This window comes from Heptranchias perlo, chromosome 41 (assembly GCF_035084215.1).
Source record: "Heptranchias perlo isolate sHepPer1 chromosome 41, sHepPer1.hap1, whole genome shotgun sequence".
NCBI lineage: Eukaryota > Metazoa > Chordata > Chondrichthyes > Hexanchiformes > Hexanchidae > Heptranchias > Heptranchias perlo.
This window is the reverse complement of record NC_090365.1, coordinates 12,749,838-12,775,063: the sequence shown is the minus strand read 5'-3', so window position 1 is coordinate 12,775,063 and position 25,226 is coordinate 12,749,838. Positions and strand designations below refer to the sequence as shown.

The window sequence follows — 25,226 nt, the reverse complement described above, 5'->3', positions numbered from 1 at the left end:
ATTAGATTTTAAACTTTGGTTGTTCTATAGAAAATTCTAAAAGTAGCCATGAAATTCAGCAACCCAACTTAACATTGCTTTCCAAAGAATGCAACATCTTAAAAGTGGCTGAATGGACAAAGTGAGTGAATTTCAATCAACCTGAAACATGGCAGCTGCCAACGTTATTTGTCAAACTGCAGGAGAAACACTGGTCATCAACACAGATTGGAAACAATGCAAAGCACATGGCATTGTTTATTTTATAAGCAACAACTTATTTTAAATTGAAAGGAGCGATAATCACAAGTTCTTTGCTGGCCATGAAGCACTTTGGTACATCTGGGGGACATGAAAGACACTATATAAATGAAAGTTCTTTTCTGAATAAGAAAAGATGGTCAATACAATACAGCTGTTTTAAGGTACAAAATATTTTACTTCTTCCTGCTCAGCGATGTTGTTCACCCAAAAGAAATGAATTCTTTTAGATGGAAGGAGTATTTTTCCTGAATTTGAGATAGTGTGGGAAGATATAGACTGCCACAGCAGTTACATTGATGTTACAAACATGCTAATAAAATCAGTTTCTTGTATCATTATATTAATCGATTAGTGAAACCATTAATTATTCAATTACACACATTAAAATGCAATGCTATGAATTCTTTAAAATGCAGTTTTGTCATATTTTCCACTAGTAGGTTTTGCATAATAGCTTCACCAGATGGCAACATTTTTCATGCATAATTTCTTTAGTATTCCCAATATTTCTTACCTCTTTTTTTTAGATGACTCAGGCTGGGCTACTGCTCCAGGATGTGTTGGCAGTAACATGTCCAAGTAGTCATTCTGCACATGAGAATCTGGACAGTGAATGCTGATAGACTATTCAACTGTGGGAGCATCACAGCCAAGGTCAATCCTGCCTATATGTGCACTTTCCAGCAAGTGTCACTGGATAGCAATCAGGAGACAGGATCATGGATAATTCCCCACCCAATGAATTATTGCATCATCAAGGCTGAGTGGCTAACTCAAGAGATTAAACTTGGAATCTTACCAGTCTGTAGGGCCATAAAAATCATTACTTTTAGGAAAGAAAGACTTGCATTTATATAGCACCTTTCACAACCTCAGGACATCCCAAAGCGCTTCACAGCTAATTAAGTTTTTTTTTTAAGTGTGGGCAACGTAGCAGCCAATTTGCACACAGCAAGGTCCCACAAACAGCAATGTGATAATGACCAGATAATCTGTTTTCAGTGATGTTGGTTGAGGGATAAATATTGGCCGGACACCGGGGAGAACTCCCCAGCTTTTCTTCGAAATAATGCCCTGGGATCTTTTACGTCCTCCTGAGCGGGTAGACTGGGCCTCGGTTTAATGTCTCATCTGAAAGACGGCACCTCCGTCAATGCAGCACTCCCTCAGTACTGCTCTGGAGTGTCAGCCTAGATTATGTGCTCAATTCTCTGGAACGGGACCACAACATTCTGACTCAAAAGACGAGAGTGCCACCACTGAGCCACGGCTGACACAGGAACAGGAAAAGGAAAAGGGCATATGCCCAACAAGCCTGTCCTTGTTTCACAGATTAACCACATCTACCACCCTTCCTCAATACTATCTTTGTCCAAGAACACATTAATCATCTTTTGAGCCAGTTGCACTGCATATTCATTGACCTTGGGTTTTGGGGTGGGGGTGGGGGTGGGGGGGTGGAAAAGGAAGGGGAGGCGGGGGAGAAAAATCAAGATACCCACTCATGTTTTACTCTTGATGAAGGTACCTGTTCATAGCCATCGGGTGAGGTCAATAACAGCTCAGCATGTCCTTGTATTCAAATAACCTGCCAATACTCATTATCATGGTCACATATGAATAATGGGTGCTTGAGTGAGCACCAGAGTAGCTCAGGAAGCATTCAAGACCTTCAGCAGGAGGGGAAAGGAGAAAATTGTCAAAGAAAAATAAACATTACTGTTCATTTTAAAATGTGAGGAACAGCACAATAAATATCACAAATATCATATTTCTCATACACTGAGGTAGGTTTTCAAGACAATTATTTCTATAAGTACTGAAAATCCAGTAAAGAGAACACAGATTGGCACAAGCAGTGCAACTGTTCTTGTAGGACTCAAACAAAAATCCTTAGATTTTCTGGGATAAGTAAGCGCACCACATTCCATAATCTAGTCAAGAATGTCTGGTCCTCACTGCGATTGCATTAAGGAAAGCTTGTAACAGAGCAATGGTAGAAATAAAACATAATTTAATCTTTTCATTTAAAAGAAATATTACAAAGTTTTTCCATGAACAAACAAAAAACAATAACTGTTGCAGGGATTAGTAGGTGGAGCTCAGTTGTTCTCCTTGAAGCTGAACATCTCCCTCAAAGAATAACTTCACCATCTTCATTTGATGACTGAATTGCATAAATTATAGTGCCATTGTCTTCACAAATAACTGCTACAGTATTGGAGGGATTAATCACCTGAGCATTTGTCTGTGAGCAGGTCTGAAAATTGGAACAAAAAAGATGGTTAGCTTAAAAAAAAAATCACAATTTCCTCAGGATATTCAGATCATGCAGACATCAAAATTTCAGTCTGTGAAGTTCAGTATTTAAAGTTTTTTCGCACTTTAGATTTTAAGGGTAAATTTTGCAAGTTCCTCCCACAACCAGTCCGGTCTCACATGCAGTCTGCGCATGTTGGAAAATTGTGGCATGAGGTCTCCCAGAATTGTAAATTGCACTGTAATGGTACACAAACTAACACATTTCACTCTGTCTCTAAAAACAGATTCTAGGAACTTCCCCACAACAGATATTAAACTAATAGGTCTATAATTTCCTGGTTTATCTCTCCCACCCTTCTTAAAATAATGGAAGGGGACAATTCCTGAACGGAGAGTTTTGGAAGATCATGACTAAAGCATCTACAATTTCCTCACCTACTTCTTTTATGCCCTGGGGTGGAAGCATCGGGTCCTGGAGATTTGTCAATCTTCAGTCTTATTATTTTCTCCATTACCATTTTTTAAAAAAAAACTTATATTAAATTTAGTAAGTTCCTCCCCTTGATTTATTTTTAGTTTTCCTCATATCTCTGGTACTACCTCAATTGTTAAGACTAATACAAAAAAGTAATTATTTAGCAAGTCTGCTATTTCCTTATTTTCAATTACAATATCACATGTGTCTATCTTTAAGGGTTCAGATTACTCAATCACTCTCTTTCTCTTAATATACTTGTAAAAAACCTTTAGTGTTGTCCTTAATATCCCTCACGTTTTTTCTTGTATTCCTTTTTGAAGCTCTTACTACTTTCTTTGTATCCATTTGCTGTTCTTTATATCTCTCCCAGTCCACAAAATCTCCACTATTCTTTGTATTTGTAGAAGCCCTTTCTTTTAGCTTTATACTATCTCTCACCTCTTGTTGACTAAGGTTGTTTAATTACACAAGCAGAGCTCTTGCTCTTTAGGGACATGTACAGATCTTGTATTGTACCAAATACTTCTTTGAACACTTCCCATTGTTCATCTGTAGTTTTATCCATTAACTGTTCTATCCAGTCTACTGTGGTCAATTTCTGTCTCATCCCTTCAAAGTCAGTCTTACCTAAATTTAAAACCTTGGTTCGTGACTCACCCATCTCCCTCTCAAATCTAATATTGAATTTAATCATGTTATGGTCACTGTTGGCTAGGTGTTCCCTTACCATTAGATTGTTGACTATTCTGGCTCATTATTCATCACTAAATGTAATATGGCCTGTCCTCTTGTTGGTTCAAGATCACATTGTTCCAGAAAACTGTCTCAATTGCACTCAAGAAATTCACTGCCTTTGGGGTTTGAGCTGTTCTGCTTCTCCCAGTCTATGTGAAAATTAAAGTGTCTCATTATAACAACGCTGCTTTTGCAACAAGCTTCTCTGATTTCCATATATATGCATCCCGTTACTTTATCACTCCAACAGGTCTGTAGACAACTCTCACCAAAGTCTTACATCTTTTTCTATTCCTCAATTCTACCCAGAATTTCTATTGCCTGCTCACTCTTACTGATATCCATTCTAATGCTGCAATCATGTCCTTTATCAATATTGCTACTCTTCCTTTTCCAATTTCCCCTGTCCTTTCTAAAGATCGTATAATCTGGGCTGATGAGTGGCTGATGTCATTTAATGTGGGAAAAATGCAAAGTCACGAGCTTGAGAAAGGATGCTCAACAGTGGCAATATAAGCCAAATATATTCTACAGGGCAACACAAAGGAGAGTAGGGGGTATTGTTACATTGCTGAAGATTTCAGCACACTGTGCAGTAGAGAAAGTAAATAGGATCTTGGGCTGTATAACTAGAAGAGGAGCAGATATTAGGAAGTGATTCTGAATTTTAGAGTACTGGTCTGGAGTACTGTGTACAATCTGGTCACTTATTATGAGAAAGATACCCAGGCATTGGAGGGGTTAGGGTTAGTGAAGGGAAACTAAATTAATAATTGGGATGAGCCACCCAAGTTGAGAAGACTCTGCAGAAGCTGGGATTGTTTACACAGAAGAGAAGGCTCAGAGGTGATCTTATTGAAGTATTCAAGCTCCTATAGAAAAAATAAACTTCTATGGTTAACAGTCACAGATTCTACAAGAGGCATAGGTTCAATTGAAACGGGCAGGTTTATGGATATCAGGTAAGAACAAGATCAGGATCAGCTGCGATGTCACGACAGGCTGCTAACATTCAGGATCTGCACCAGCACATGAAAAGTGATCGCGTGGGTGAGATAACAGAAGGCACAGGCACCTTCAGGTAAGGAGAAGAAAAACTGGGAGTGGAAAAAAGACTGAGTTATGATCTAAAAATGTATTAAGTAAGTCAGTCAGGTTTACATGTAAAATAGATATTATAATAAATGCAACTGAATTCTGAGTAGGGCAAAAACTGCACCTGAAGCTGGATTTGAACTCAACCACATCTACTTTTAGACAGCTTTACTTTGAATAAATGATGATAGATTGTGACACTTCAATGCACAACCTGGATCTAGTACCATGCATAGGTCCAAACCTAATCCAGATACTACTACATTGTCTGACATCCTTATATAGTGGCTCAGAGAGTCAGGAATATGATTTCTTTTTCCAGTCTATATTCTCAAAAATGCATTTGAATACATCAATTTAAAAAGGAAAATCCATCTCTTCTACCCAAGATATAGTGGAACTACAAACTCTAAACCGTAAAAATCAGATTGATCCCTGTACATGTAACAGATGGGGTATCTTCTTGGATGACTGGGGTAATACCATCACCTCTCATACTCTAGTTACTTTTATACTGGAATTCAAATTCCAGCATCCACGAGCCAGCATCCAGTGTTTAACACTACTAAATCTAGAGCATCATCACATCATGGTTCAGGAAAGCGGCCCACTACTACCTTCCTTATGAGTCCGCAATCGGGATAAGGGAAGCAGGGTAAACGCAGTGAACCAGCTTAAGGCATCCAAATTAACAGTGCCAATATTAAACCAAATCAAGTCCCACAAGGATGCTCCAGTGCGCCAAGGCGATTGCCAGACCTTTTTTTAAAAAAAATTCTATCCCTCTAATGGAAAGAAAAACAACTTGCATTTGTATAGCACTTTTAATGTAGTAAAACGTCCCAAGGCACTTCACAGGTGCGTTATCAAACAAAATTTGACAATGAGCCACATAAAGAGATATTAGGACAGGTGAAGGAGGTAGGTTTTAAGGAGGACAGAGATGCGGAGAAGTTTAGAGAGGGAATTCCACAACTTAGGGCCTAGACAGCTGAAGGCACGGCCGCCAATGGTGGGGCGATGGAAATCGCGGTTGCACAAAAGGCCAGAATTGGAGGAGCGCAGAGATCTATGATGGCTGTAGGGTTGGAGAAGGTTATAGAGATAGGGAGGGGCGAGGCCATGAGAGGATTTGTACACAGGATGAGAATTTTAAATTCGAGATGTTGCTGGACTGGGACAACGTAGGTCAGCGAGCACAGGGGTGATGAGTGAACAGGACTTGGTGAGAGTTAGGATACAGGAAGCAGAGTTATGGAGGAGCTGAAGTTTACTGGCCAAGAGAGCAGGCAGATAACCAGTCTCTTGCACCTTATCGCTACTACTTGATTTACCCAAGTTCTCACTTAACTTTACCAACCTTGGTAGCTTCCTGCACTGTAGGCCTTCACCTAGGTTTCTCAACAAAAAAAAAACCTAGATTGAATTCCTTTACCTACCATCTCCATTATTTTCAGCTTCTCCTCTGAAATAACATTTTCCCTTTTCAGTTGGTCCACAAGATTTTCCATGACTTTCAGCCGGGCTGAATTCCTCCTTTCTCGCTGCTGTATAACTTTCACCTTTTTCTGTAGGTTAGTAATGATCTCTTCAAGTTGCTCAATGGTCAGATCATTTTTGTAGTACGAATGTTCGCCTTGTACTTCCGGTGTGTCAGGTAGTGTGGTCATAACTGTTTCTACAGCTGCAATGACTGGTTCAGGGGGCATAACTGTATGGTTTTGCACAATTGGTAGAGTTGACATAATTGGCACAATGAGCGCAGAGGGCAACGTCAGTACTGTTTCGAAGCCAGACACTGTTTTCAAAGATCCGGTTGCTGCAGTCAGTAATACGTTTGATGTCTGAGAAGACATGTTGGTGGGTGATAATGTTTGATAAGTTGACACTACAGCTAAAGCAGGCAAGTCCTCAAAGATTGACGTTGCTAGAGTAGAAGGAACTGGCGTTGGAGGTTCTGGCTGGAAAGATGACAGGGTTTCAATATCTTGCGCAGCCTGTGCCGGGGGCACAATTTCTATGGACGTTAATGTGGGTTCTGGTTCCTCGCGCGTCTGGGTTGGCACAAGCTGTAAAGTTTCAACAGATGGCGACATTGCAGTAGCTCCTACAGTTTCAACCGATGCCAGTGTCTGTGTAAGTTGAACAGTTTCAACAGCTGCAACATTTTCAAATGGCAATGCAGATGACTCGGTTAGTGCAGATTGAAAGGATCCGCCTTTATCTATCTCTAGTGACTCAAAGGAATCCACTGCCACATTCGGTAAAGGCTCAGAAGTCGGTATTATCGCTTCAGACAGAGATTCAACACAGTCACTGACAGCAGACATAGCTATCTTATCCAATTCAGTCACTGAAGCTGATATAGTTGTCTCAGTTGATAGAGTTGGTTCAGTTGCCATGGCGAGCACTGCAAGTGCATTTGGCTCATTCAATGCAGGTGACAGAACTGGAACAGTTTCCATTTTCAGCACAGTGTCTTCTTCACTGCTTTGAGCTTCCAACCCCTTTTTTTGCCGTTTATTCCCATTTGATCGAGCAAGAGCTTTCCTTTTCTGCAGAAAGTATTTTTTTTTTGTAGAGTTAGAAACCTTAGTCAAAAATGTCAATGATACAATTACAGATGATACTAAAATAGTTTCTATAGGATAAATTGTATCAGTGATATGTGCATACTTACAGTAAACATGCACAGGACTCTGTCTAGGTAGTCCTAATTATCACAAGAGTCATATTTACATACAGTAGCTAATTGTCCATTGTTGGTCTGACAATGAATTCAATTCCGTTAGGCATTAGACATTTAAAAGTTTCCTAATCTAAATCTACACAAATAGCATTACATAAGCTGCCCCGGTGGCCTAGTCAGTAAAGGCACTAATGCTGGTAGAGCACTAAGCCATACGGACCAAAAGGTCCAGGTTTGATTCCTACCCTGTGCTGAGTTAGCTGATCTCAGCCAGGGCAACAACTGAGGCACTACATTTGGCCTCAACCCTTTGGGCTAGGGAGGGGGGGGGGGGGGGGGGAGAAAAAAAATCAGCTAGAGTTTCTGCTACTGGCTGCTACACACTAATTTCTCTCATCCCTTTTGCTCAAGGATGTTCCCTCAAGGGTCCAAATTGTGTGTGGCTACCATTGAAATCAGAACCAAGCTCAACTGCAATGCCCTTCATGGTCAAATAGCCTCTGGCATTCACCATCTTGGCTCAGAGAAGAATGAATATCTGGGTGAGATATCAAAGAGATAGAACTTGCATTTATATAAAGTCTTTCATGTCCTCAGGATGTCTCAAAGCATTTCACAACTAATGAGATACTTTGAAGTGAAGTCACTGTTGTTGTGTAGGCAAGTGTAGCAGCCAATCTGTATACTGCAAGGTCCAACAAACAACAATGAGATGAATGGCCAGTTAATCTGTTTTGGTGGTGTTTGTTGAAGGATAAATGTTGGCCAGGATATCAAGACAACTTCCCTACTAATCTTCGAATAGTTACATGGAATCTTGTGTTCACCTTAACAGGCAGGAGAGGCCTCAGTTTAACACATTGTTCAAAGATGGCACCTCCTACAATGAAGAATTTCCTCAGTACTCCAGTGAATGATCGGCCTAGATCATGTGCTCAAGTCCTGCAGCAGGACTTGAACCATAACTTTCCAACTCAAGAGGCAAAAGTACTATCATTGAACCAAGCTGCCAGTAACTGTACCCAAGCAAAAGTCAGTGTCCTCAGATGGAGCGAGAAATTTTTTTTAGTAATATTGTTGTTGTTTGTGGGACCTTGCAGTATACAGATTGGCTGCTACACTTGCCTACACAACAACAGTGACTTCACTTCAAAGTATCTCATTGGTTGTGAAATGCTTTGAGACATCCTGAGGACATGAAAGACGTTATATAAATCCAAAATAGTGCTCAAAATATCATGTCACAGTAAGGTACAATCCTGAGAATTGGTACATTTATGAAATTAGAAATAGTAAAAGACAATTTACCTGCTAGTGGAATATTTAAAGTAGCAAGCCAGTTCCCCGAAGCTTCTTTTACATTAGGTTTAGTGGCATGCTAAGGCGGATGGCTAAGAAGGCACGGAATACAAGATAACCTTTTGACTTGGGTTGGAAATTGGTTGGTAGGAGACAAGAGTGGGGATAAATGGCATGTACTCTGATTGGCAGGATGGGACAAGTGGTGTTCCCCAGAGATCTGTTCCTACGCCTCAACTTTTCACCATATTTATTAATGACTTGGATGAAGGTATAGAGTTGTATATCCAAGTTCACACATAACAAAGTTAGGATGGACAGTAAGTAGTGCAACTGGGAGTAGGAAGTTGCAGAGGGACACAGAGATTAAGTGAGTGGGCAAAACTATGGCAGATGGGAGTTCAATGTGGGCAAGTGTGAGGTCATTCACTTTGGATCCAAGAAAGATAAATCGGAGTATTTTCTAAATGGTGAGAAACTAGGAACTGTAGAGGACCAAAGAGATTTAGGAGACCAAATAGACAATTCATTAAAAGCTAGTAGACAGGTACAGAAAGCAATTAAAAAGGTCAATGGAAGGTTGGCATTTTTCTCAGAGGCTGGAATACAAAGGGAAGGAAGTTGTGCTTCAGTTCTACACAGCCTTGGTCAGACCCCATCTGAAGTACTATGTTGAGTTTTGGGCAATGCACCTCAGGAAGGATATATTGGCCTTGGTGGGGGTACCATGCAGAATCACCAGAATGATATCAGGGCTTAAAGGATTAAATTACAAGGACAGATTGCATAAACTTGGCTTGTATTCCCTTGAGAATAAAAGATTGAAGGCTGATCTGATCAAAGAGTTTAAAATGTTAAAAAGGATTTGATAGGGTAGACACAGAAACTATTTCCTCTGCATGGGGAATAAAGAATGAGGGGACATCTTAAAATTAGCATGCCATTCAGGAGCAAAATCAAAGTACTTTCTCATGCAAATGGTAGTAGAAATCTGGAATTCTCTCCCCCAGAGGGCTGTGGATGCTGGGTCAATTGGAGCTTTCAAGACAGAGCACTGGATTTTTGTTAGGTAAGGATAGCAAGGGATATGGAGCAAAGGCAGGTAAATGGAGTCGAGATATAGATCAGCCTTGATCTTTTGAATGGCAGAGCAGGCCAGAGGGGCTGAATGGCCTACGCAGGAGTTCCTATGTTCCTAAGATCTGGTTAGCAAATCCGGCAAGTTTACTTTGAGGTTGCCTCCGGCTGTTGACACCTGGGCATTCGGAGTTAGCAGCATTGGCATGCCACTAAATCAAAACAGCTCTCGAGATGCAACTGGCCACACCACAAGATTCCCTCCAATATCACAACTGAGTTTTAGATAGTAACTTCTTGTACGGATCCCTCTGAAAATTCAGACTTTTGTTGTCCTGTGACCTGAACTTTCCTACCAATCTCAACTGCTTGCACAGAACATCCTTTATCTATTGTTCAATGAGTTTAATTGCAGCTACAGCTCTATAGCACCCTTTCACAACTACTCCATCCATTTATCCTTGTAGCCATGATCAGAGACAAAAGCTTGACATCAACTCCAAAAAGTACGTTTTTAACATGCAAGCGTCGTTGGCAGATTGGTATTTGATCATTTTCACAATTCTATGTGAAACAGGACTAGCAATATTATTTGCACTTAATGTTGTTTTCACATGTGTCAGGTAATTGATTAGAGAGTTTGCTGATCATCATTAACTAGAAGTGTAAATTACCACAATGCTAATTCAATGCTTGGTACAAAGGGATACATTAAGGAGAAACTGTTTCCTAGAGGTTTGTCCCTATATAACATTTGGGGCATTTGTCTTTCAGGATTTGTTCAGATACCACAGATTGAGGATAGGTCAGACCAATCCTAAATATAATGGTGGCAGTAGACACGACCACTATGGTGACAATAGCACATTCTGATATTACCACTGACAGGATGTGGGAGGACAAAACTCACCCAACCCTTTGTCTGGACCATGTAATTTGATCCAGTCATTGTCAGGCAGGCTACAGAGTTCAGCGAACGCACGGCACTGACACTACCTAGTTCAGATAAGGAGGTTTGAGGCCATGGAGGGATTTCAACATGGAGGAGAATTTTAAAATCAAAGTGTTGGTGCACCAGGAGTCGACGTAGTTCAGTGAGCATAGGGGCAATGGGTGAACAAGACTTGCTGCGAGTTAGGATATGTGCAGCAGAGTTTTGTATGAGCTCAAGTATATTGAGAGTGGAAGATGGGAGGCTGGCCATCAAAGCATTGGAAGAGTCAAGTCTAGAGGTAACAAAGGCATGAATGAGTTTCAGCAACAGATGAGCTGAGGCAGGGGCAGAGATGCACGATGTCACGGAGGTGCAATTAGGCGGTCTTCGTGGTGGAGCAGATACGTGGTCAGAAGCTGATCTCAGGGTCAAATAGGATGCCAAGGTTGCCGTCGGTCTGGTTCAGCCTCAGGCAGTGGCCAAGGGAAGGGATGGAGTCGGGGGCTAGGGAACGGAGTTCGTGACGGGGACTAAAGACAATGGCTTCAGTCTTCCCAATACTTGGTTGGAGGAAATTTTTGTTCATCCAGTACTGAATGTCGGAACAGCAGCGTGACAAATCAGAGACAGTGGAGGGGTCAAGGGAGGTGGTGATGAGGTAGAGCTGGGTGTCGTCAGCATACGTGTGGAACCTGACGTCGTGCTTTCGGATGATGTCACCAAGGGGCAGCATGTAGATAAGAAATGGGAGGGGGGCCAAGGATAGATCCTTGGGGGACTCCAGAGGTAACTGTGGGGGAGTGGGAAGAGAAGCTATTGCAGGTGATTCCCTGGCTATGACTGGATAGATAAGAATGGAACCAGGCGAGCACTGTCCCACCCAGCTGAACGACAAAAGAGAGGCGTTGGAGGAGGATGGTGTGGTCAACTGTGTCAAAGGCTGCAGATAGGTCGAGAAGGAATGAGGAACGACAGTTTACCCCGGTCACAGTCACATAGGATGTCATTTGTGACTTTGATAAGGGCTCTTTCAGCACATGTGGCAGGGGCAGAAACCTGATTGGAGGGATTCAAACATATGGGAAAGATGGGCATGGATTTGGGAGGCAACAACACAGTCAAGGACTTGAGAACAAAGGGAGGTTTGCAAGGACAGAGGGTTCAAGGGTGGGTTTTTTTTTTTGAGGTGGTGGGTGATGACAGCAGATTTGAAGGAGAGGGGGACAGTTAACAGTATCAGCTAACTTTAGGGCCAGGAAGGAAAGTTGGGTGGTCAGCAGTTTGGTAGGAATAGAGTCGAGGCAGCAGGAGGTGGGTCTCATGGTCAAGACGAGCTCGGAGAGGGCATGAGGAGAGATAGAAGAGAAACTACAGAAAGATGCAAGTTCAGGGCTAGGGCAGGAGGGAACTGTAGGGGAAGTACAGCTTGGTGGGCTGGGGAAGGGGGAGAAGCGACAGAGGCAGCTGAATGGATGGTCTCAATCTTAGTGACGAAAGTAGTCCATGAGCTCCTCGCATTTGTTGTTGGAGGTGAGGGTGGAGGGGGCAGGTGAAGAGTGGTTTAAGAAGATGGTTTGTAGTGAAGAGAAGCCGGGGCTTATCTTTGCATTCCACGATGATCCTGGAATAGTGACCAGTTTTGGCAGAGGAGAGCAGGACCCGACAATGCTTTATGTGGTCTAGCCAGATCTGGTGATGAATGGCTAAACCAATTGTCCACCATAAACGTTCAAGTCTGTGACCCTTGGAGTTAAGGGAGCAGAGATAAGGGCCGCACCAAGAGGAACGATCAGGGTGAGGGTAATGGTTTTAATGGGGACAAAGGCATCCAAATGGCGGTGAGGGTGCGATTGAGCAGATCGGTAGCTGCAGAAATGTCGTGGTGAATAGAAGACCAAAGGCTAGATAGTTGGGAATTTCAAAGTCCAGCTGTAAGTGGCTTGGGGGAGAGTTTTTTCCAGGGGCGAACACAGACGCGAGTGGGATTGGGGGAGGGAAGGGGGATGTGGGTGGAGAGGGATACAAGGAAGAGATCAGAACTGGCCTTATCCGTGATTAACACAATGGGATTAGAGAGGCCATGTGAGATGGCAAGGTCGAGGGGGTGGCTGTGAATATGGGTCGGGGAGTTTATATGGAGGGAAAAATTAAGGGAGGAGAGGAGGGCAGTGAACTCAGAGGAGAGAGAGCATGATGAGTTGAGATGGAGGCTGAAGTCACTGAGGATGAGAAGTCGCTCGGTGCAGAGTCTGAGGAAAGAAAGCAGTAAAGGTATTTCGTTGGGAAACTTGGTGTGGTACTTGAGTGGGAGGTAGAGAAACAGGATTTTAAAGGAGAGGTGAGAGGGGAGGAACAAGGTGAGATGCTCAAAGGAAGAGAAGGTGCCAGAGGAATAGGGGGACAGACCAAGGTGTGATTTGGTGATAAGGGCCATATCACCACCGCGGCGACCTGGGTGGGGCAAGTAGTGGAAGATATAACCAGGCAGGGAGACTTTATTAAGGGGGAAGGGGTCATCACCCAGCTTTCCATCAAGGCCATGATATCGATGCAATCATCCACAATAAGCTCACGGGTGGAAAGGGCCTTGTTCACAAGTGAACGTACATTCTGGAGGGTGATGTGGAGAAGGGCAGCGATAGCTGATCCGCTGGCAGAGTCCACAGGGTCAGCGGGACGGGAAGGAGGTTGGCAAGATTAGCCCCCAGCGGCCACGCTGGGCAGGAAAGTCGGTGAGACAGCGTAGGATGGGGCCGTTGGGGTTACTGCTCGTAAGGAGGCAGTGAGGAGTGCCTCGATGGGCCCTTTGAGGATGCCAAGAGAGACACAAAGGGAACCTCCAGGCCTATCTAAGAGGGAGTCAAGCCTGGGACAGCAGCAGGAAAGTAGGAAGATCGAGGAGTGCTGAAGGTTTGAGGTAGGGATTTGTGGGGGCAGAGTACTCCAGAGGGGAAAAGTGAAAGGAGGCATGACAACAGGAGAGAAGGGCCTTGGAGGGGTAAAAAAAAAAGTAACGGACTCAAGTCCGGAGCAGCAGCCAAAACGCACACGCAAATGTACACAGGGAAACTCAAATTACACAGGCATGGTTATATAGCAAGATATGTCCTGGTAACAAACAGGAAATAGAGAGGAGACAATAGGAGGGAGTCCAAAGTTAAAGTCAGAGGTCCCGTGGTGGGATAAGGTTGACGTAGATAGGGTGGAGTCTGCTTGGAGCATCAACGAACTGATGTCCAGGTTCGGAGACAGGTATGGAGGGGCAAGCCAATAGGACGTCTCCAATTCTACGTGCTCTCATTTTTGTTAACAGTCTCTTATGTGAAATCTTGTCGAATGCTATCAGCATGATCTGATAAAAACTCCCACCAAACTCCCCTGTCCTCTGGAGGAGTGAGGACTCCACACTGAGCAGCCTCCTACCTCGCTTTGACTCTAAAAACACCCCACGCCAGGCCAACCCAGCAATTGACTTGCTGGCTCTTTCAAATATGTGGCCCCATGAACAGGCACTGCAAGATCATGTGGGGGCTGTAGGCGTTTCTCTGAGGCTGAATTTGACAAATCCACAGCATTTACTATTTTTACATAATTTGAGCTGCAAGGTTGATTTTGAGGCACATTTCATTCAACGAAAACGGGTAAGGGTAACGTAATCGGAAGTGATGTCACTAGCGGAGCCGTAGCCGTTTAGTATGCGCTGCGAGTGACTTCTTTGGGTGGCCCGGCTCACGCGTCGATCAAAAAACGGAAGTACCCACACTGTCACCAATTACTGCAGACAAACTAAACACTGTGGGAGAGAGCTGTAGTGACTGGCGGGCCATGTATTGTTTTCATGTTTATTGGGTAGAAAGTGGGGCGCAGTCACGTTTTACATTACAAAGTGAATAGCGACACTGCGTCCGATGACATAACTTGCCGCGCGTGCGCCGAGCTGTCCAAGAAATCATGCTAGAGCGTGAGCTGGGTCTAGCGGTGAGGGAGGAAGTGAGCGTGAACCAGGTCCAGCGGTGGGAGGAGGGAGGAAAAAGAGAGGAGGAGAACCTGATCCATCTCCCTGACTGGACCACCTTCTCCCTTTCATTCTCCATCCCCATCCCCCCGGTCTGGATCGCATTCTGAAATGGCCTAGCAAGCCACTCAGTTGTACAATCTCGCTTAAAAAAAGTCATAAGAATAAAACTGGACGGACCACCCGGCATTGGACCACTAGGCACCGGACACAACAAAGGCAAACCAAGCCCAGTCGACCCTGCAAAGTCCTCACTAATATCTGGGGACTTGTGCCAAAATTGGGAGAGCTGTCCCACAGACTAGTCAAGCAACAGCCTGACAGAATCATACCTTTCAGCCAACATCTCAGTCTCTTCCATCACCATCCCTGGTTATGTTCTGTCCCACCAGCAGGACAGACCCACTAGAGGTGGCGGTACAGTGATATACAGTCAGGAGGGAGTGGCCCTGGGAGTCCTCAACATTGACTCTGGACCCCATGAAATCTCATGGCATCAGGTCAAACATGGACAAGGAAACCTCCTGCTGATTACCACCTACCGCCCTCCTTCAACTGCTGAATCAGTCCTCCTCCATGTTGAACACCACTTGGAGGAAGCACTGAGGGTAGCAAGGGGCACAGAACGTAGTCTGGGTGGGGGACTTCAATGTCCATCACCAAGACTGGCTCGTAGCACCACTACTGACCGAGCTGGCCGAGTCTTGAAGGACATAGCTGCCAGAATGGGCCTGCAGCAGGTGGTGAGCGAACCAACATAAGGGAAAAACTTACTTGACCTCATCCTCACCAATCTACCTGTCGCAAATGCATCTGTCCACGACAGTATTGGTAGGAGTGACCACCGCACAGTCCTCGTGGAGACGAAGTCCCGTCTTCGCACCGAGGACACCATCGAACGTGTTGTGTGGCACTATCACCGTGCTAAATGGGATAGATTCAGAACAGATCTAGCAGCTCAAAACTGGGCATCCATGAGGCGCTGTGGGCCATCATCAGCAGCAGAATTGTATTCCAGATACAATCTGTAATCTCATGGCCCAGCAAATTCCTCATCCTACCATTACCAAGCCAGGGGATCAACCCTGGTTCAATGAGGAGTGTAGAAGAGCATGCCAGGAGCAGCACCAGGCGTACCTAAAAATGAGGTGCCAACCTGGTGAAGCTACAACTCAGGACTACATGCATGCTGAACAGCGGAAGCAACATGCTATAGACAGAGCTAAGCGATTCCACAACCAACGGATCAGATCAAAGCTCTGCAGTCCTGCCACATCCAGTCATGAATGGTGGTGGACAATTAAACAACTAACGGGAGGAGTAGACTCTGTAAACACTCCCATCCTCAATGATGACAGAGTCCAGCACGTGAGTGCAAAAGACAAGGCTGAAGCGTTTGCAACCATCTTCAGCCAGAAGTGCCGAATGGATGATCCATCTCGGCCTTCTCCCCACCATCACAGAAGCCAGTCTTCAGCCAATTCGATTCACTCCACATGATATCAAGAAACAGCTGAGTGCACTGGATACAGCAAAGGCTATGGGCCCTGACAACATCCCGGCTGTAGTGCTGAAGACTTGTGCTCCAGAACTAGCTGCGCTTCTAGCCAAGCTGTTCCAGTACAGCTACAACACTGGCATCTACCAGACAATGTGGAAAATTGCCCAGGTATGTCCTGTCCACAAAAAGCAGGACAAATCCAGTCCGGCCAATTACCGCCTCATCAGGCGACTCTCAATCATCAAAGTGATGGAAGGTGTCGTCGACAGTGCCATCAAGCGGCACTTACTCACTAATAACCTGCTCATCGATACTCACTTTTGGGTTCCGCCAGGACCACTCGGCACCAGACCTCATTACAGCCTTGGTCCAAACATAGACAAAAGAGCTGAATTCCAGAGGTGAGGTGAGAGTGACTGCCCTTGACATCAAGGCAGCATTTGACCAAGTGTGGCTCCAAGGAGCCCTAGTAAAATTTAAGTCAATGGAAATCAGGGGGAAAACTCTCCAGTGGCTGGAGTCATACCTAGCACAAAGGAAGATGGTAGTGGTTGTTGGAGGCCAATCATCTCAGCCCCAGGACATTGCTGCAGGAGTTCCTCAGGGCAGTGTCTTAGGCCCAACCATCTTCAGTTGCTTCATCAATGACCTTCCCTCCATCATAAGGTCAGAAATGGGGATGTTCGCTGATGATTGCAGAGTGTTCAGTGCCATTCGCAACCTCTCAGGCGATGAAGCAGTCCATGCCCGCATGCAGCAAGACCTGGTCAACATCCAGGCTTGGGCTCATAAGTGGCCAGTAACATTCGCGCCAGACAAGTGTCAGGCAACGACCACCTCCCCTTGACAGTCAATGGCATTTCCATCGCCGAATCCCATATCAACATCCTGGGGATCACCATTGACCAGAAACTTAACTGGATCAGCCACGTAATACTGTGGCTACAAGAGCAGGTCAGAGGCTGGGTATTCTGCAGCGAGTGACTCACCTGACTCCCCAAAGCCTTTCCACCATCTACAAGGCACCCCTCCTCCCTTCCCCTCCGCTCCTCCCAGTCCCGCCCCCCCCCCCCCGCTCCCCTCCTCCTGGTCCGGTCCCGCCCCCCCTCCCCCCTCGCCCTTCTTCCTGCCCCTCCTTCCCCCCCTCCCCTGCTCCTCTCCCCTCGCCCGCCGCCCCCCCCACCCCCGCCCTCGCCACCCCCCACCCGCCCCCCCCGCCCCCGCCCCCACCCCCTCGCCCGCCCCTCCCCCCTCGCCCGCCCCTCCGCCCGCCCCTCCCCCCCCCCGCCCGCCCCTCCCCCCCTCGCCCGCCCCTCCCCCCTCGCCCGCCCCTCGCCCGCCCCTCCCCCCCTCGCCCGCCCCTCCCCCCCTCGCCCGCCCCTCCCCCCCTCGCCCGCCCCTCCCCCGCCCCTCGCCCGCCCCTCCCCCCCCTCGCCCGCCCCTCCCCCCCCTCGCCCTTCCCCCCACCCTCGCCCGCCCTTCCCCCCCTCCTCGCCCTTCCCCCCACCCTCGCCCTTCCCCCCACCCTCGCCCTTCCCCCCCCCTCGCCCTTCCCCCCCCCCTCGCCCTTCCTCGCCCTTCTCCCCCCCCCCCCACCTCTCTCCCTCGCCCTTCCCTCCCGCCCCCCTCTCTCCCTCGCCCTTCCCTCCCGCCCCCCTCTCTCCCTCGCCCTTCCCTCCCGCCCCCTCTCTCCCTCGCCCTTCCCTCCCGCCCCCCTCTCTCCCTCGCCCTTCCCTCCCGCCCCCCTCTCTCCCTCGCCCTTCCCTCCCGCCCCCCTCTCTCCCTCGCCCTTCCCTCCCGCCCCCCTCTCTCCCTCGCCCTTCCCTCCCGCCCCCCTCTCTCCCTCGCCCTTCCCTCCCGCCCCCCTCTCTCCCTCGCCCTTCCCTCCCGCCCCCCTCTCTCCCTCGCCCTTCCCTCCCGCCCCCCTCTCTCCCTCGCCCTTCCCTCCCGCCCCCCTCTCTCCCTCGCCCTTCCCTCCCGCCCCCCTCTCTCCCTCGCCCCTCTCTCCCTCGCCCTTCCCTCCCGCCCCCCTCTCTCCCTCGCCCTTCCCTCCCGCCCCCCTCTCTCCCTCGCCCTAACAAAAAACACAGAACATCTAGATTTGCAGAAACAAAAATACTATGCATGCTAGCAATCTGAAATAAAAACAGAAAATGTTCCGGTCATTGATCTGAAATGTTAACTGTTTCTCTCTGCACAGATGCTGCCTGACTTGCTGAGTGTTTCCAGCATTTTCTGTTTTATCATCTAAATTTGCAGACCTTTTCTACGAGGATGTACAATCCTCAGCACCACTGTTTGTATTGGAGTGACTCTACTCCAGACCAAATGATCCAATCCAAATTATGCAACCTCACAGAATCCTATTACACTATATAACTATGAAAGTTTGAATCTAAGAGCATACAAATCAACCAGTCTAGGTTACAACGTCATACTGACAATTAAGAACATAAGAAATAGGAGCAGGAGTAGGCCAATCAGCCCCTCGAGCCTGCTCCGCCATTCAATAAGATCATGGCTGATCTGATCCTAACCTCAAATCTAAATTCATGTCCAATTTCCTGCTCGCTCCCCGTAACCCCTAATTCCCTTTACTTCTAGGAAACTGTCTATTTCTGTTTTAAATTTATTTAATGATGTAGCTTCCACAGCTTCCTGGGGCAGCAAATTCCACAGACCTACTACCCTCTGAGTGAAGAAGTTTCTCCTCATCTCAGTTTTGAAAGAGCAGCCCCTTATTCTAAGATTATGCCCCCTCGTTCTAGTTTCACCCATCCTTGGGAACATCCTTACCGCATCCACCCGATCAAGCCCCTTCACAATCTTATATGTTTCAATAAGATCGCCTCTCATTCTTCGGAACTCCAATGAGTAGAGTCCCAATCTACTCAACCTCTCCTCATATGTCCACCCCCTTCTATGCAAGTGAGTTGCTTAGTCCATCGAGGGAAATACATTCTCAGAAACTAATACTATTTCCTGGAAGAGTGAGTCTTGGCTCAGTGGTAGCATTCCCTCAGTCGGAAAGTTACGGGTTTAAGCCCAACTCCAGATAGCCCCGGCGAGTGCAGTCTCTGAATACTGGGATGACATCCAGCTGAGCACTCATGTCCGATGGGAGTGGAGTGGTGAACTCCATCGCATCTAGCCGGTTCTCCTGGTAGGGAGTCAAGTCAGGCCATTGACACGTCCACGTAAATGCGGGTTTTATTAATGGAAACAACGCAGAGCGTGGTCCGTTGGATGTAAAAGTAATGGAAGAAATTAATTGTCACATGCGTTTCTGGGCACAGAAGATCATTTGTGGTACTAATCACTCTTTGCATGATGATTCCTGGCATCAGTTCTGAACTAACTTTTACTAGGTTGCACCTATGTTGTCTTCCACTACAGTAGTTTAACTTGAAATTCTAATTCACATAATATCACATAAGATTCCCTCTTATGTGCCTCCTTTCAAGGTTGAACAGTCTAAGTTTTTTCTAACCTTTCCTCACAATTCAGTCCTCCTACACTAGTCAGGCTGTTTTCTACATCACTTCCAGGCCTTGGATGTTTCCCTTGTGCCTCAGAGAACAGATCTTAACACAATACTCAGGTGCAGCCTGTCAGCGCCAAACAAAGCTTCAGCATGACACCCCCAGACTTGTACTCTACCGACTTGGTGCTGTAAGTTAGCTCACTGCGCTTTCACATCTGGGCCAAAGTTTGCATTCAAAGAGATATCATATCAGAGAGATATGATGAAAATCCTCCCTCCCACAGCTATAAGGGTCCAACGTGAAAGGAGCTTGGTTAATCTCAACCCATTACCACAGAACACGAAGTGTACGTAACTCAACATTAATTCATTCAATTCTCCCATCTCTCCTTCCACGGCTCCGCACATTGCCTCACTCTTCAGAACTTTGGGATGTGTTCTAGGTTAAAGGTACTATATAAAAAGGTAAGTTATGATTAATTGGCAATCTTGGAGAGGCCACAAGGATGGCTAGTTTAGGAAACAGGAACATCACACTGATGCAGCAGGAGACTCTCTCCTGACATTTGTGTTAATTAAATTGTTAGGCCAAAGTAGAGCAAGCTTTACTTTGCATCTAACCCATATCTTCCCCAACTCTGGTGTGCTGGATGCTATACAGTAATCAAATAATATTCGATTTCCCAACAGATATCCTTTAACGCAAAAAGCTAAAATCATCCCTCCACACCCCCCCTCCAAAAAAAGGGGCAAATATCTAAATTCTCCTAGTCTAGGATATAAATTCCTCAGCACTAATTAGGTTGCTCACTTCATTCAGTAAGACTGGCCATGAAGCTGCCTGATTGTCTTAAGAATCCAAGTGGTTCACTAAATTTGGGGGAAGTAAACCTGCCGTCCATACCCAGTCTGGCCTGTATGTGATTTCAGTCCCACACCAAGGTGCGGAGCCATGGAAGGAGAGATGGGAGAAGTGAATGAATTAATGTTGAGTTACATGCACTTTGTGTTCTGTACTAATGGGTTGAGACTAACCAAGCTCCTTTCACTTTGGACTCTTATAACTGTGAGGGAAGATTTATCATCATATCTCTTTGGGCTGCATGCAAACCTGGGCCCAGATTTGAAAGCACAGTGAGCTAATTAATTCTCAGGTTGTTGGAGTCTCTAGCAAGACCACTATTTATTGCCCATCCCTAAAACAGATTGACTTGATAGGCCAGAGGGCAGTTAAGAGTCAACCACCTTGTTATGGGACTGGAATCACATACAGGCCAGACCGGGTATGGACAGCAGGTTTACTCCCCCAAATTTAGTGAACCACTTGGATTTTTAAGACAATCAAACAGCTTCATGGTCAGTTTTACTGGTAGCAGTTTTTTAAAAAAAAAATTTAAATTTCCAGATTTTAAAAAACTGATTTCAAATTCTCAAACTGCCATGGTGGGATTTGAACTCTCATTCTCTATTATTCATCCAGGCCTCTGGATTACTCGTCCAATAACATAACCACAATGCTACCATAACTGTAGTTAGCTACTCAGGTCAGAATACTCAAAGGTTTTACCATCTCCATCTCCAAGTCACTTGAGCCCTACTGCACTGTGTACTAGACATGAAGCAATTTTAGGCCTATTTCTAGCATTATTCCAGATATTGGGATAAAGTACACATGGAGGAAAATCCAAACCTATTGAGAGCAAACGTACCGTAGGCTGCTCCGGAAAAGAAAAAAATGTAGGTACAGCATCTGCCTTCAAGTATCTTGTCCCCCACCTCCATTCAAAGCTGTCAGGAGTAAAATGTTCACTGCAGATGTACTGGTACTGGGTTGGAACCCACTTCTCCCTTTTCATATTTGAAAGCCATTGCACGAGTCTTTCTTTGTCATTCGATGGAAACCTCAATCAAAACAAAAAGTTGCTTCTGTGAGACTCAATAAAACACAGGACTTCTCCTGACACTGTAGATAACAGTTTGTCCACAATGCTAACCTTTAAAGTAACTTTCTAAATAGTTCTACCACTCCCACCCTCCAGAGCTCTCATGACTACACATTTGTTTTCAGCTAGGAAATTATTCAAGTGCAGCAAGGATTTCTCCACGATTCAACACCAATCTACACTTGGCCAAGAAAAAGCACCAGCCCATCAACCAGCTTGAGGACTTGGGATACTGCAACTATCTCCGCTAGAGCAGAGAAAGACAAGACTTAACAGTTTTTAAAACTGTGATGAATTTTATAGAGTGAATAAAAAAGGACTATTTCTTCTGGTTGGAGAGTCAGTGACAAAGGGATCATCAATTTCAAATAGTCACAAAAAGTGAGAGGGGTTAGGTGACATTTTAATTACACAGAGGGTTGTCATGGCAACAAATACTTTACCACAGGGAATAGTTGAGGCAGAGGCCATTGCATCTTTTAAACAGAAAATTGGATAAATATATGATGCAGAGGAAGGTACAGAGTTATGGGGAGAGAACACGGCAATGGGATTAGTTTTGAACTGCTCTAGCCAAAAGCCAGCACAGACATAATGGGCCAAAAGGCTTCCTCCTGGGTTGTAAGCTTCTACATTGGAGCATTTGCATGCAGTGGTCACCCAGTTTCCAATTTCACCACACCATTATAACTTCACTCTACAATCAGTGATATGTAACCTTTACAATGAGACCGTACTATACTTGGACGCAAAGAGTAAAAATTTAGTTGTAACATCCATAGAACTTGTAAATTGAGTGCTATAGAGGGAAAAGATCTGTGTTAGTGCTGTTGAAATGGCTTGCTTTGCTCAAGTGACTTCATGGCAACTTAAGACAGGCTCAAACAATCCTTCTTGAGTGCATGGTGACAGTTAGTCAATCCTTTAGGTGAAACCATATTAGTTTCTTCTGCTTGAATTAGTTCTTGGCCCTATACTCCAACAAAAAAAAATGCAAAATTCATTGCAATGGTATGTAAATAATACCACACGCAGACTCTGAAGAACTGTGGTTTAAGAGAACCAGTTCACATAGCTCAGAGAAAGAGACTTGTGTGGAATACCTTAGTATAGTGGAAATACAGTATTTATAAGAGGGGACTGCTCCAATGGATAATGAACTGGTGCATAATCTATTATCTACAAATTTTGTTCTTACACATATGGTACAGCAATACCCCATGCATGGGAATGAATAGCAGTACAATACAAACAGCAAAAATGTTGTGCAGTTTTAGTCACTAAGATGGAACACAAACAGATGAGGTTGCACAATGTCATTCACAAGGTTTGTTGGGAAAGTGTTCTGGTGGATAATGAGGATGATGAACAGAAGGAGTGGGGATAACTGAGGTTCTAATGTTGTTAAAAAGAAATCTCCATAAACAATAATTCAAACATAGGTCACTTTATTTTTGGAAGGAATTTTTAAAAAATGCATCTTCCTTTCTAACCTACTCTACCTTCAACTGATGATACATGGGTAGATTTTCCTTAGTCCATCCTCAGTGCACAGATTGCCTGGATGCAGCAAAATATCAGAAGATCAGGCTGTTTCCTTTGTAGGCATACACCATCTGATTTTCCAATATTCTGTGTGCCTAAGCAGATCCAGGAAAATGTCCACCCACTACATTTCCCTGGACTGCTCTCATTACATCAACCAAATTTGTGAATGCACCCCTATTTATATAGTTTCCTACAAAGCAGCAGCATAATAAGCAACTTATGCTGCCATAAGGCATCACCAGCAGCATCCCACTGGTACCTCAAACTGGATAGCAAGGCTGGTCAGTCAGCACCAAGGGCTAGCTATGGGGCAGGCAGGAAAGAGGGAACATTCTGGGCTTTTTCCAAGACCCTGAAGCCACTGTAAAGATTGGCAAGCTTATCCAGAATCAAGCAGGGCAACTTTTCAGGTACTGCAATATGCCTCATGCACATTAGGGATAAGCTTGCATTTATAGAGCACCTTTCACCTTAGGACGTCCCAAAACACTTTACAGCCAATACTTTTGAAGTATAGTCACTGTTGTAATGTAGGAAACGCAGCAGCCAATTTAGGCACAGCAAGATCCCACAAACAGCAACTGAATAAATCACCAGACAATCTGTTTAAGGCGTTGGTTGAGGGATAAAATATTCGCCGGGATCTAACTGAATGGCGGAACAGATTTGAGAGGCTGAATGGCCTCCTCCCGTTGCCATGGCCCAGTGCGCTTTGCAGCGAGGGCGGGGCCAGAGAGCCTGCAAACCTCCACACAGCGGCCCGGTCTAAACCCCAACACTGACCGCGGGCCGGACCGAGCCGCCGCCGCCGCTGCCCGCCGCCGCCGCTCGTCAAACCGGTCGACACTCACTTGTAGAAGCTGATCTTCCGGTTGTCCGCCGCCAGCTGGCCCGCGTGCTGCGAGCAATCGGTCACCGCGCAGTTCTTGGGCATCGCGCCGGGAGAAGCAGGCGGCCTGAACCGCCTCTCTCGCAAATTCAAATTAACGGCAGCTTTCAAACCGCAGGGGGGCGGGGGATAAACAAGCGCGCGCCTCGCAGCTCCACCACCACGTGACCTCGAACGCATCGCTGTACCAGACGCCAGCATCAAATATGGCGGTGTCCCTCACCCAGCCCGTGGCGGAGCACATCAGGCGATCGGCTCGCCATACTTTATCCTGGCGATTTTTTTAGTTGCTACGCAATCTTACAAAGTAAACTTTAATTGTTGCAATGATCTTTAATTAACCCGAACAACATATTGTGGCGTTTTATTCTTGACGAATAATGCTAAATAAGACCAGATTTTAAAAATTTTTAAATAATGTTGAACTCTAGCTCACACTGCCCACTTTCACCTCTGTAACATCACCCTTCTCTGTCCCTGCCTCAGCCCAGCTGCAGCTGAAACTCTCACTCACGCCTTTGTCATTTCCAGATTATTCTCCCAGCCGGCCTCCCATCCTCCACCCTCTGTAAATTTTAGCTTATCCAAATCAATATCCTATCCTGCACCAAGCCCTGCTAACTTAGCACCCCTGTGCTCGCTGGCCTACATTGGCTCCTGTTCCTTCAATATCTCCAATTTAAAATTCTCATCCTTGTGTTTGAATTCCTTGTGACCTCACTCCTCCCTATCTCTGAAACCTCTTCCAATCCTACAACCTCCTACCCAACTCTCTGTTCCTCTGCCTCTGACCGTTTGTGCAACCCCACATTCCGTTGTCCCACAATTGGTGGCCATGCCTTCAACCAACTGGGCCCCATGCTCTGGAATTTTCTTCCCAAGCCCCTCCACCTCCCTCTTGTCCTTTAAGGCCCTCCTTAAAAGCCACCTCTTTGACCAATCTTTTGGTCGCCCTAATATCTCCTTTGGCTTGATGCCCAATTTTGTCTGATTATGCCTCTGTGAAGCGCCATGGGAGATTTTTCTTCGTTAAA

At 45.6% G+C, this 25,226-nt stretch overlaps 1 protein-coding gene across 1 annotated transcript; it reads right to left on the bottom strand.

Annotated features, from left to right (window-relative positions):
- Nucleotides 1-2,240: 2,240 nt before the first annotated feature.
- Nucleotides 2,241-24,339, bottom strand: LOC137306063 (THAP domain-containing protein 5-like). Its single transcript, XM_067975119.1, has 4 exons — nucleotides 24,155-24,339; nucleotides 21,522-21,714; nucleotides 6,253-7,368; nucleotides 2,241-2,503 (listed from the first exon to the last, which is right to left on the bottom strand). Exons 1-4 carry the CDS (start codon nucleotides 24,235-24,237, stop codon nucleotides 2,378-2,380), a joined length of 1,518 nt encoding a protein of 505 aa, XP_067831220.1. The 5' UTR covers nucleotides 24,238-24,339; the 3' UTR covers nucleotides 2,241-2,377.
- Nucleotides 24,340-25,226: the final 887 nt, after the last annotated feature.

Excerpts from the sequence above, each read along its gene's own strand:
- LOC137306063 (XM_067975119.1), bottom strand. The coding sequence starts at position 24,237 with ATGCCCAAGAACTGCGCGGTGACCGATTGCTCGCAGCACGCGGGCCAG. Across the intron at positions 21,715-24,154 it reads CGGAAGATCAGCTTCTACAA|GTTTCCATCGAATGACAAAG; the intron begins GTGAGTGTCGAC and ends GTTTTGATTGAG. Across the intron at positions 2,504-6,252 it reads AGCTGAAAATAATGGAGATG|ACCTGCTCACAGACAAATGC; the intron begins GTAGGTAAAGGA and ends TCCAATTTTCAG.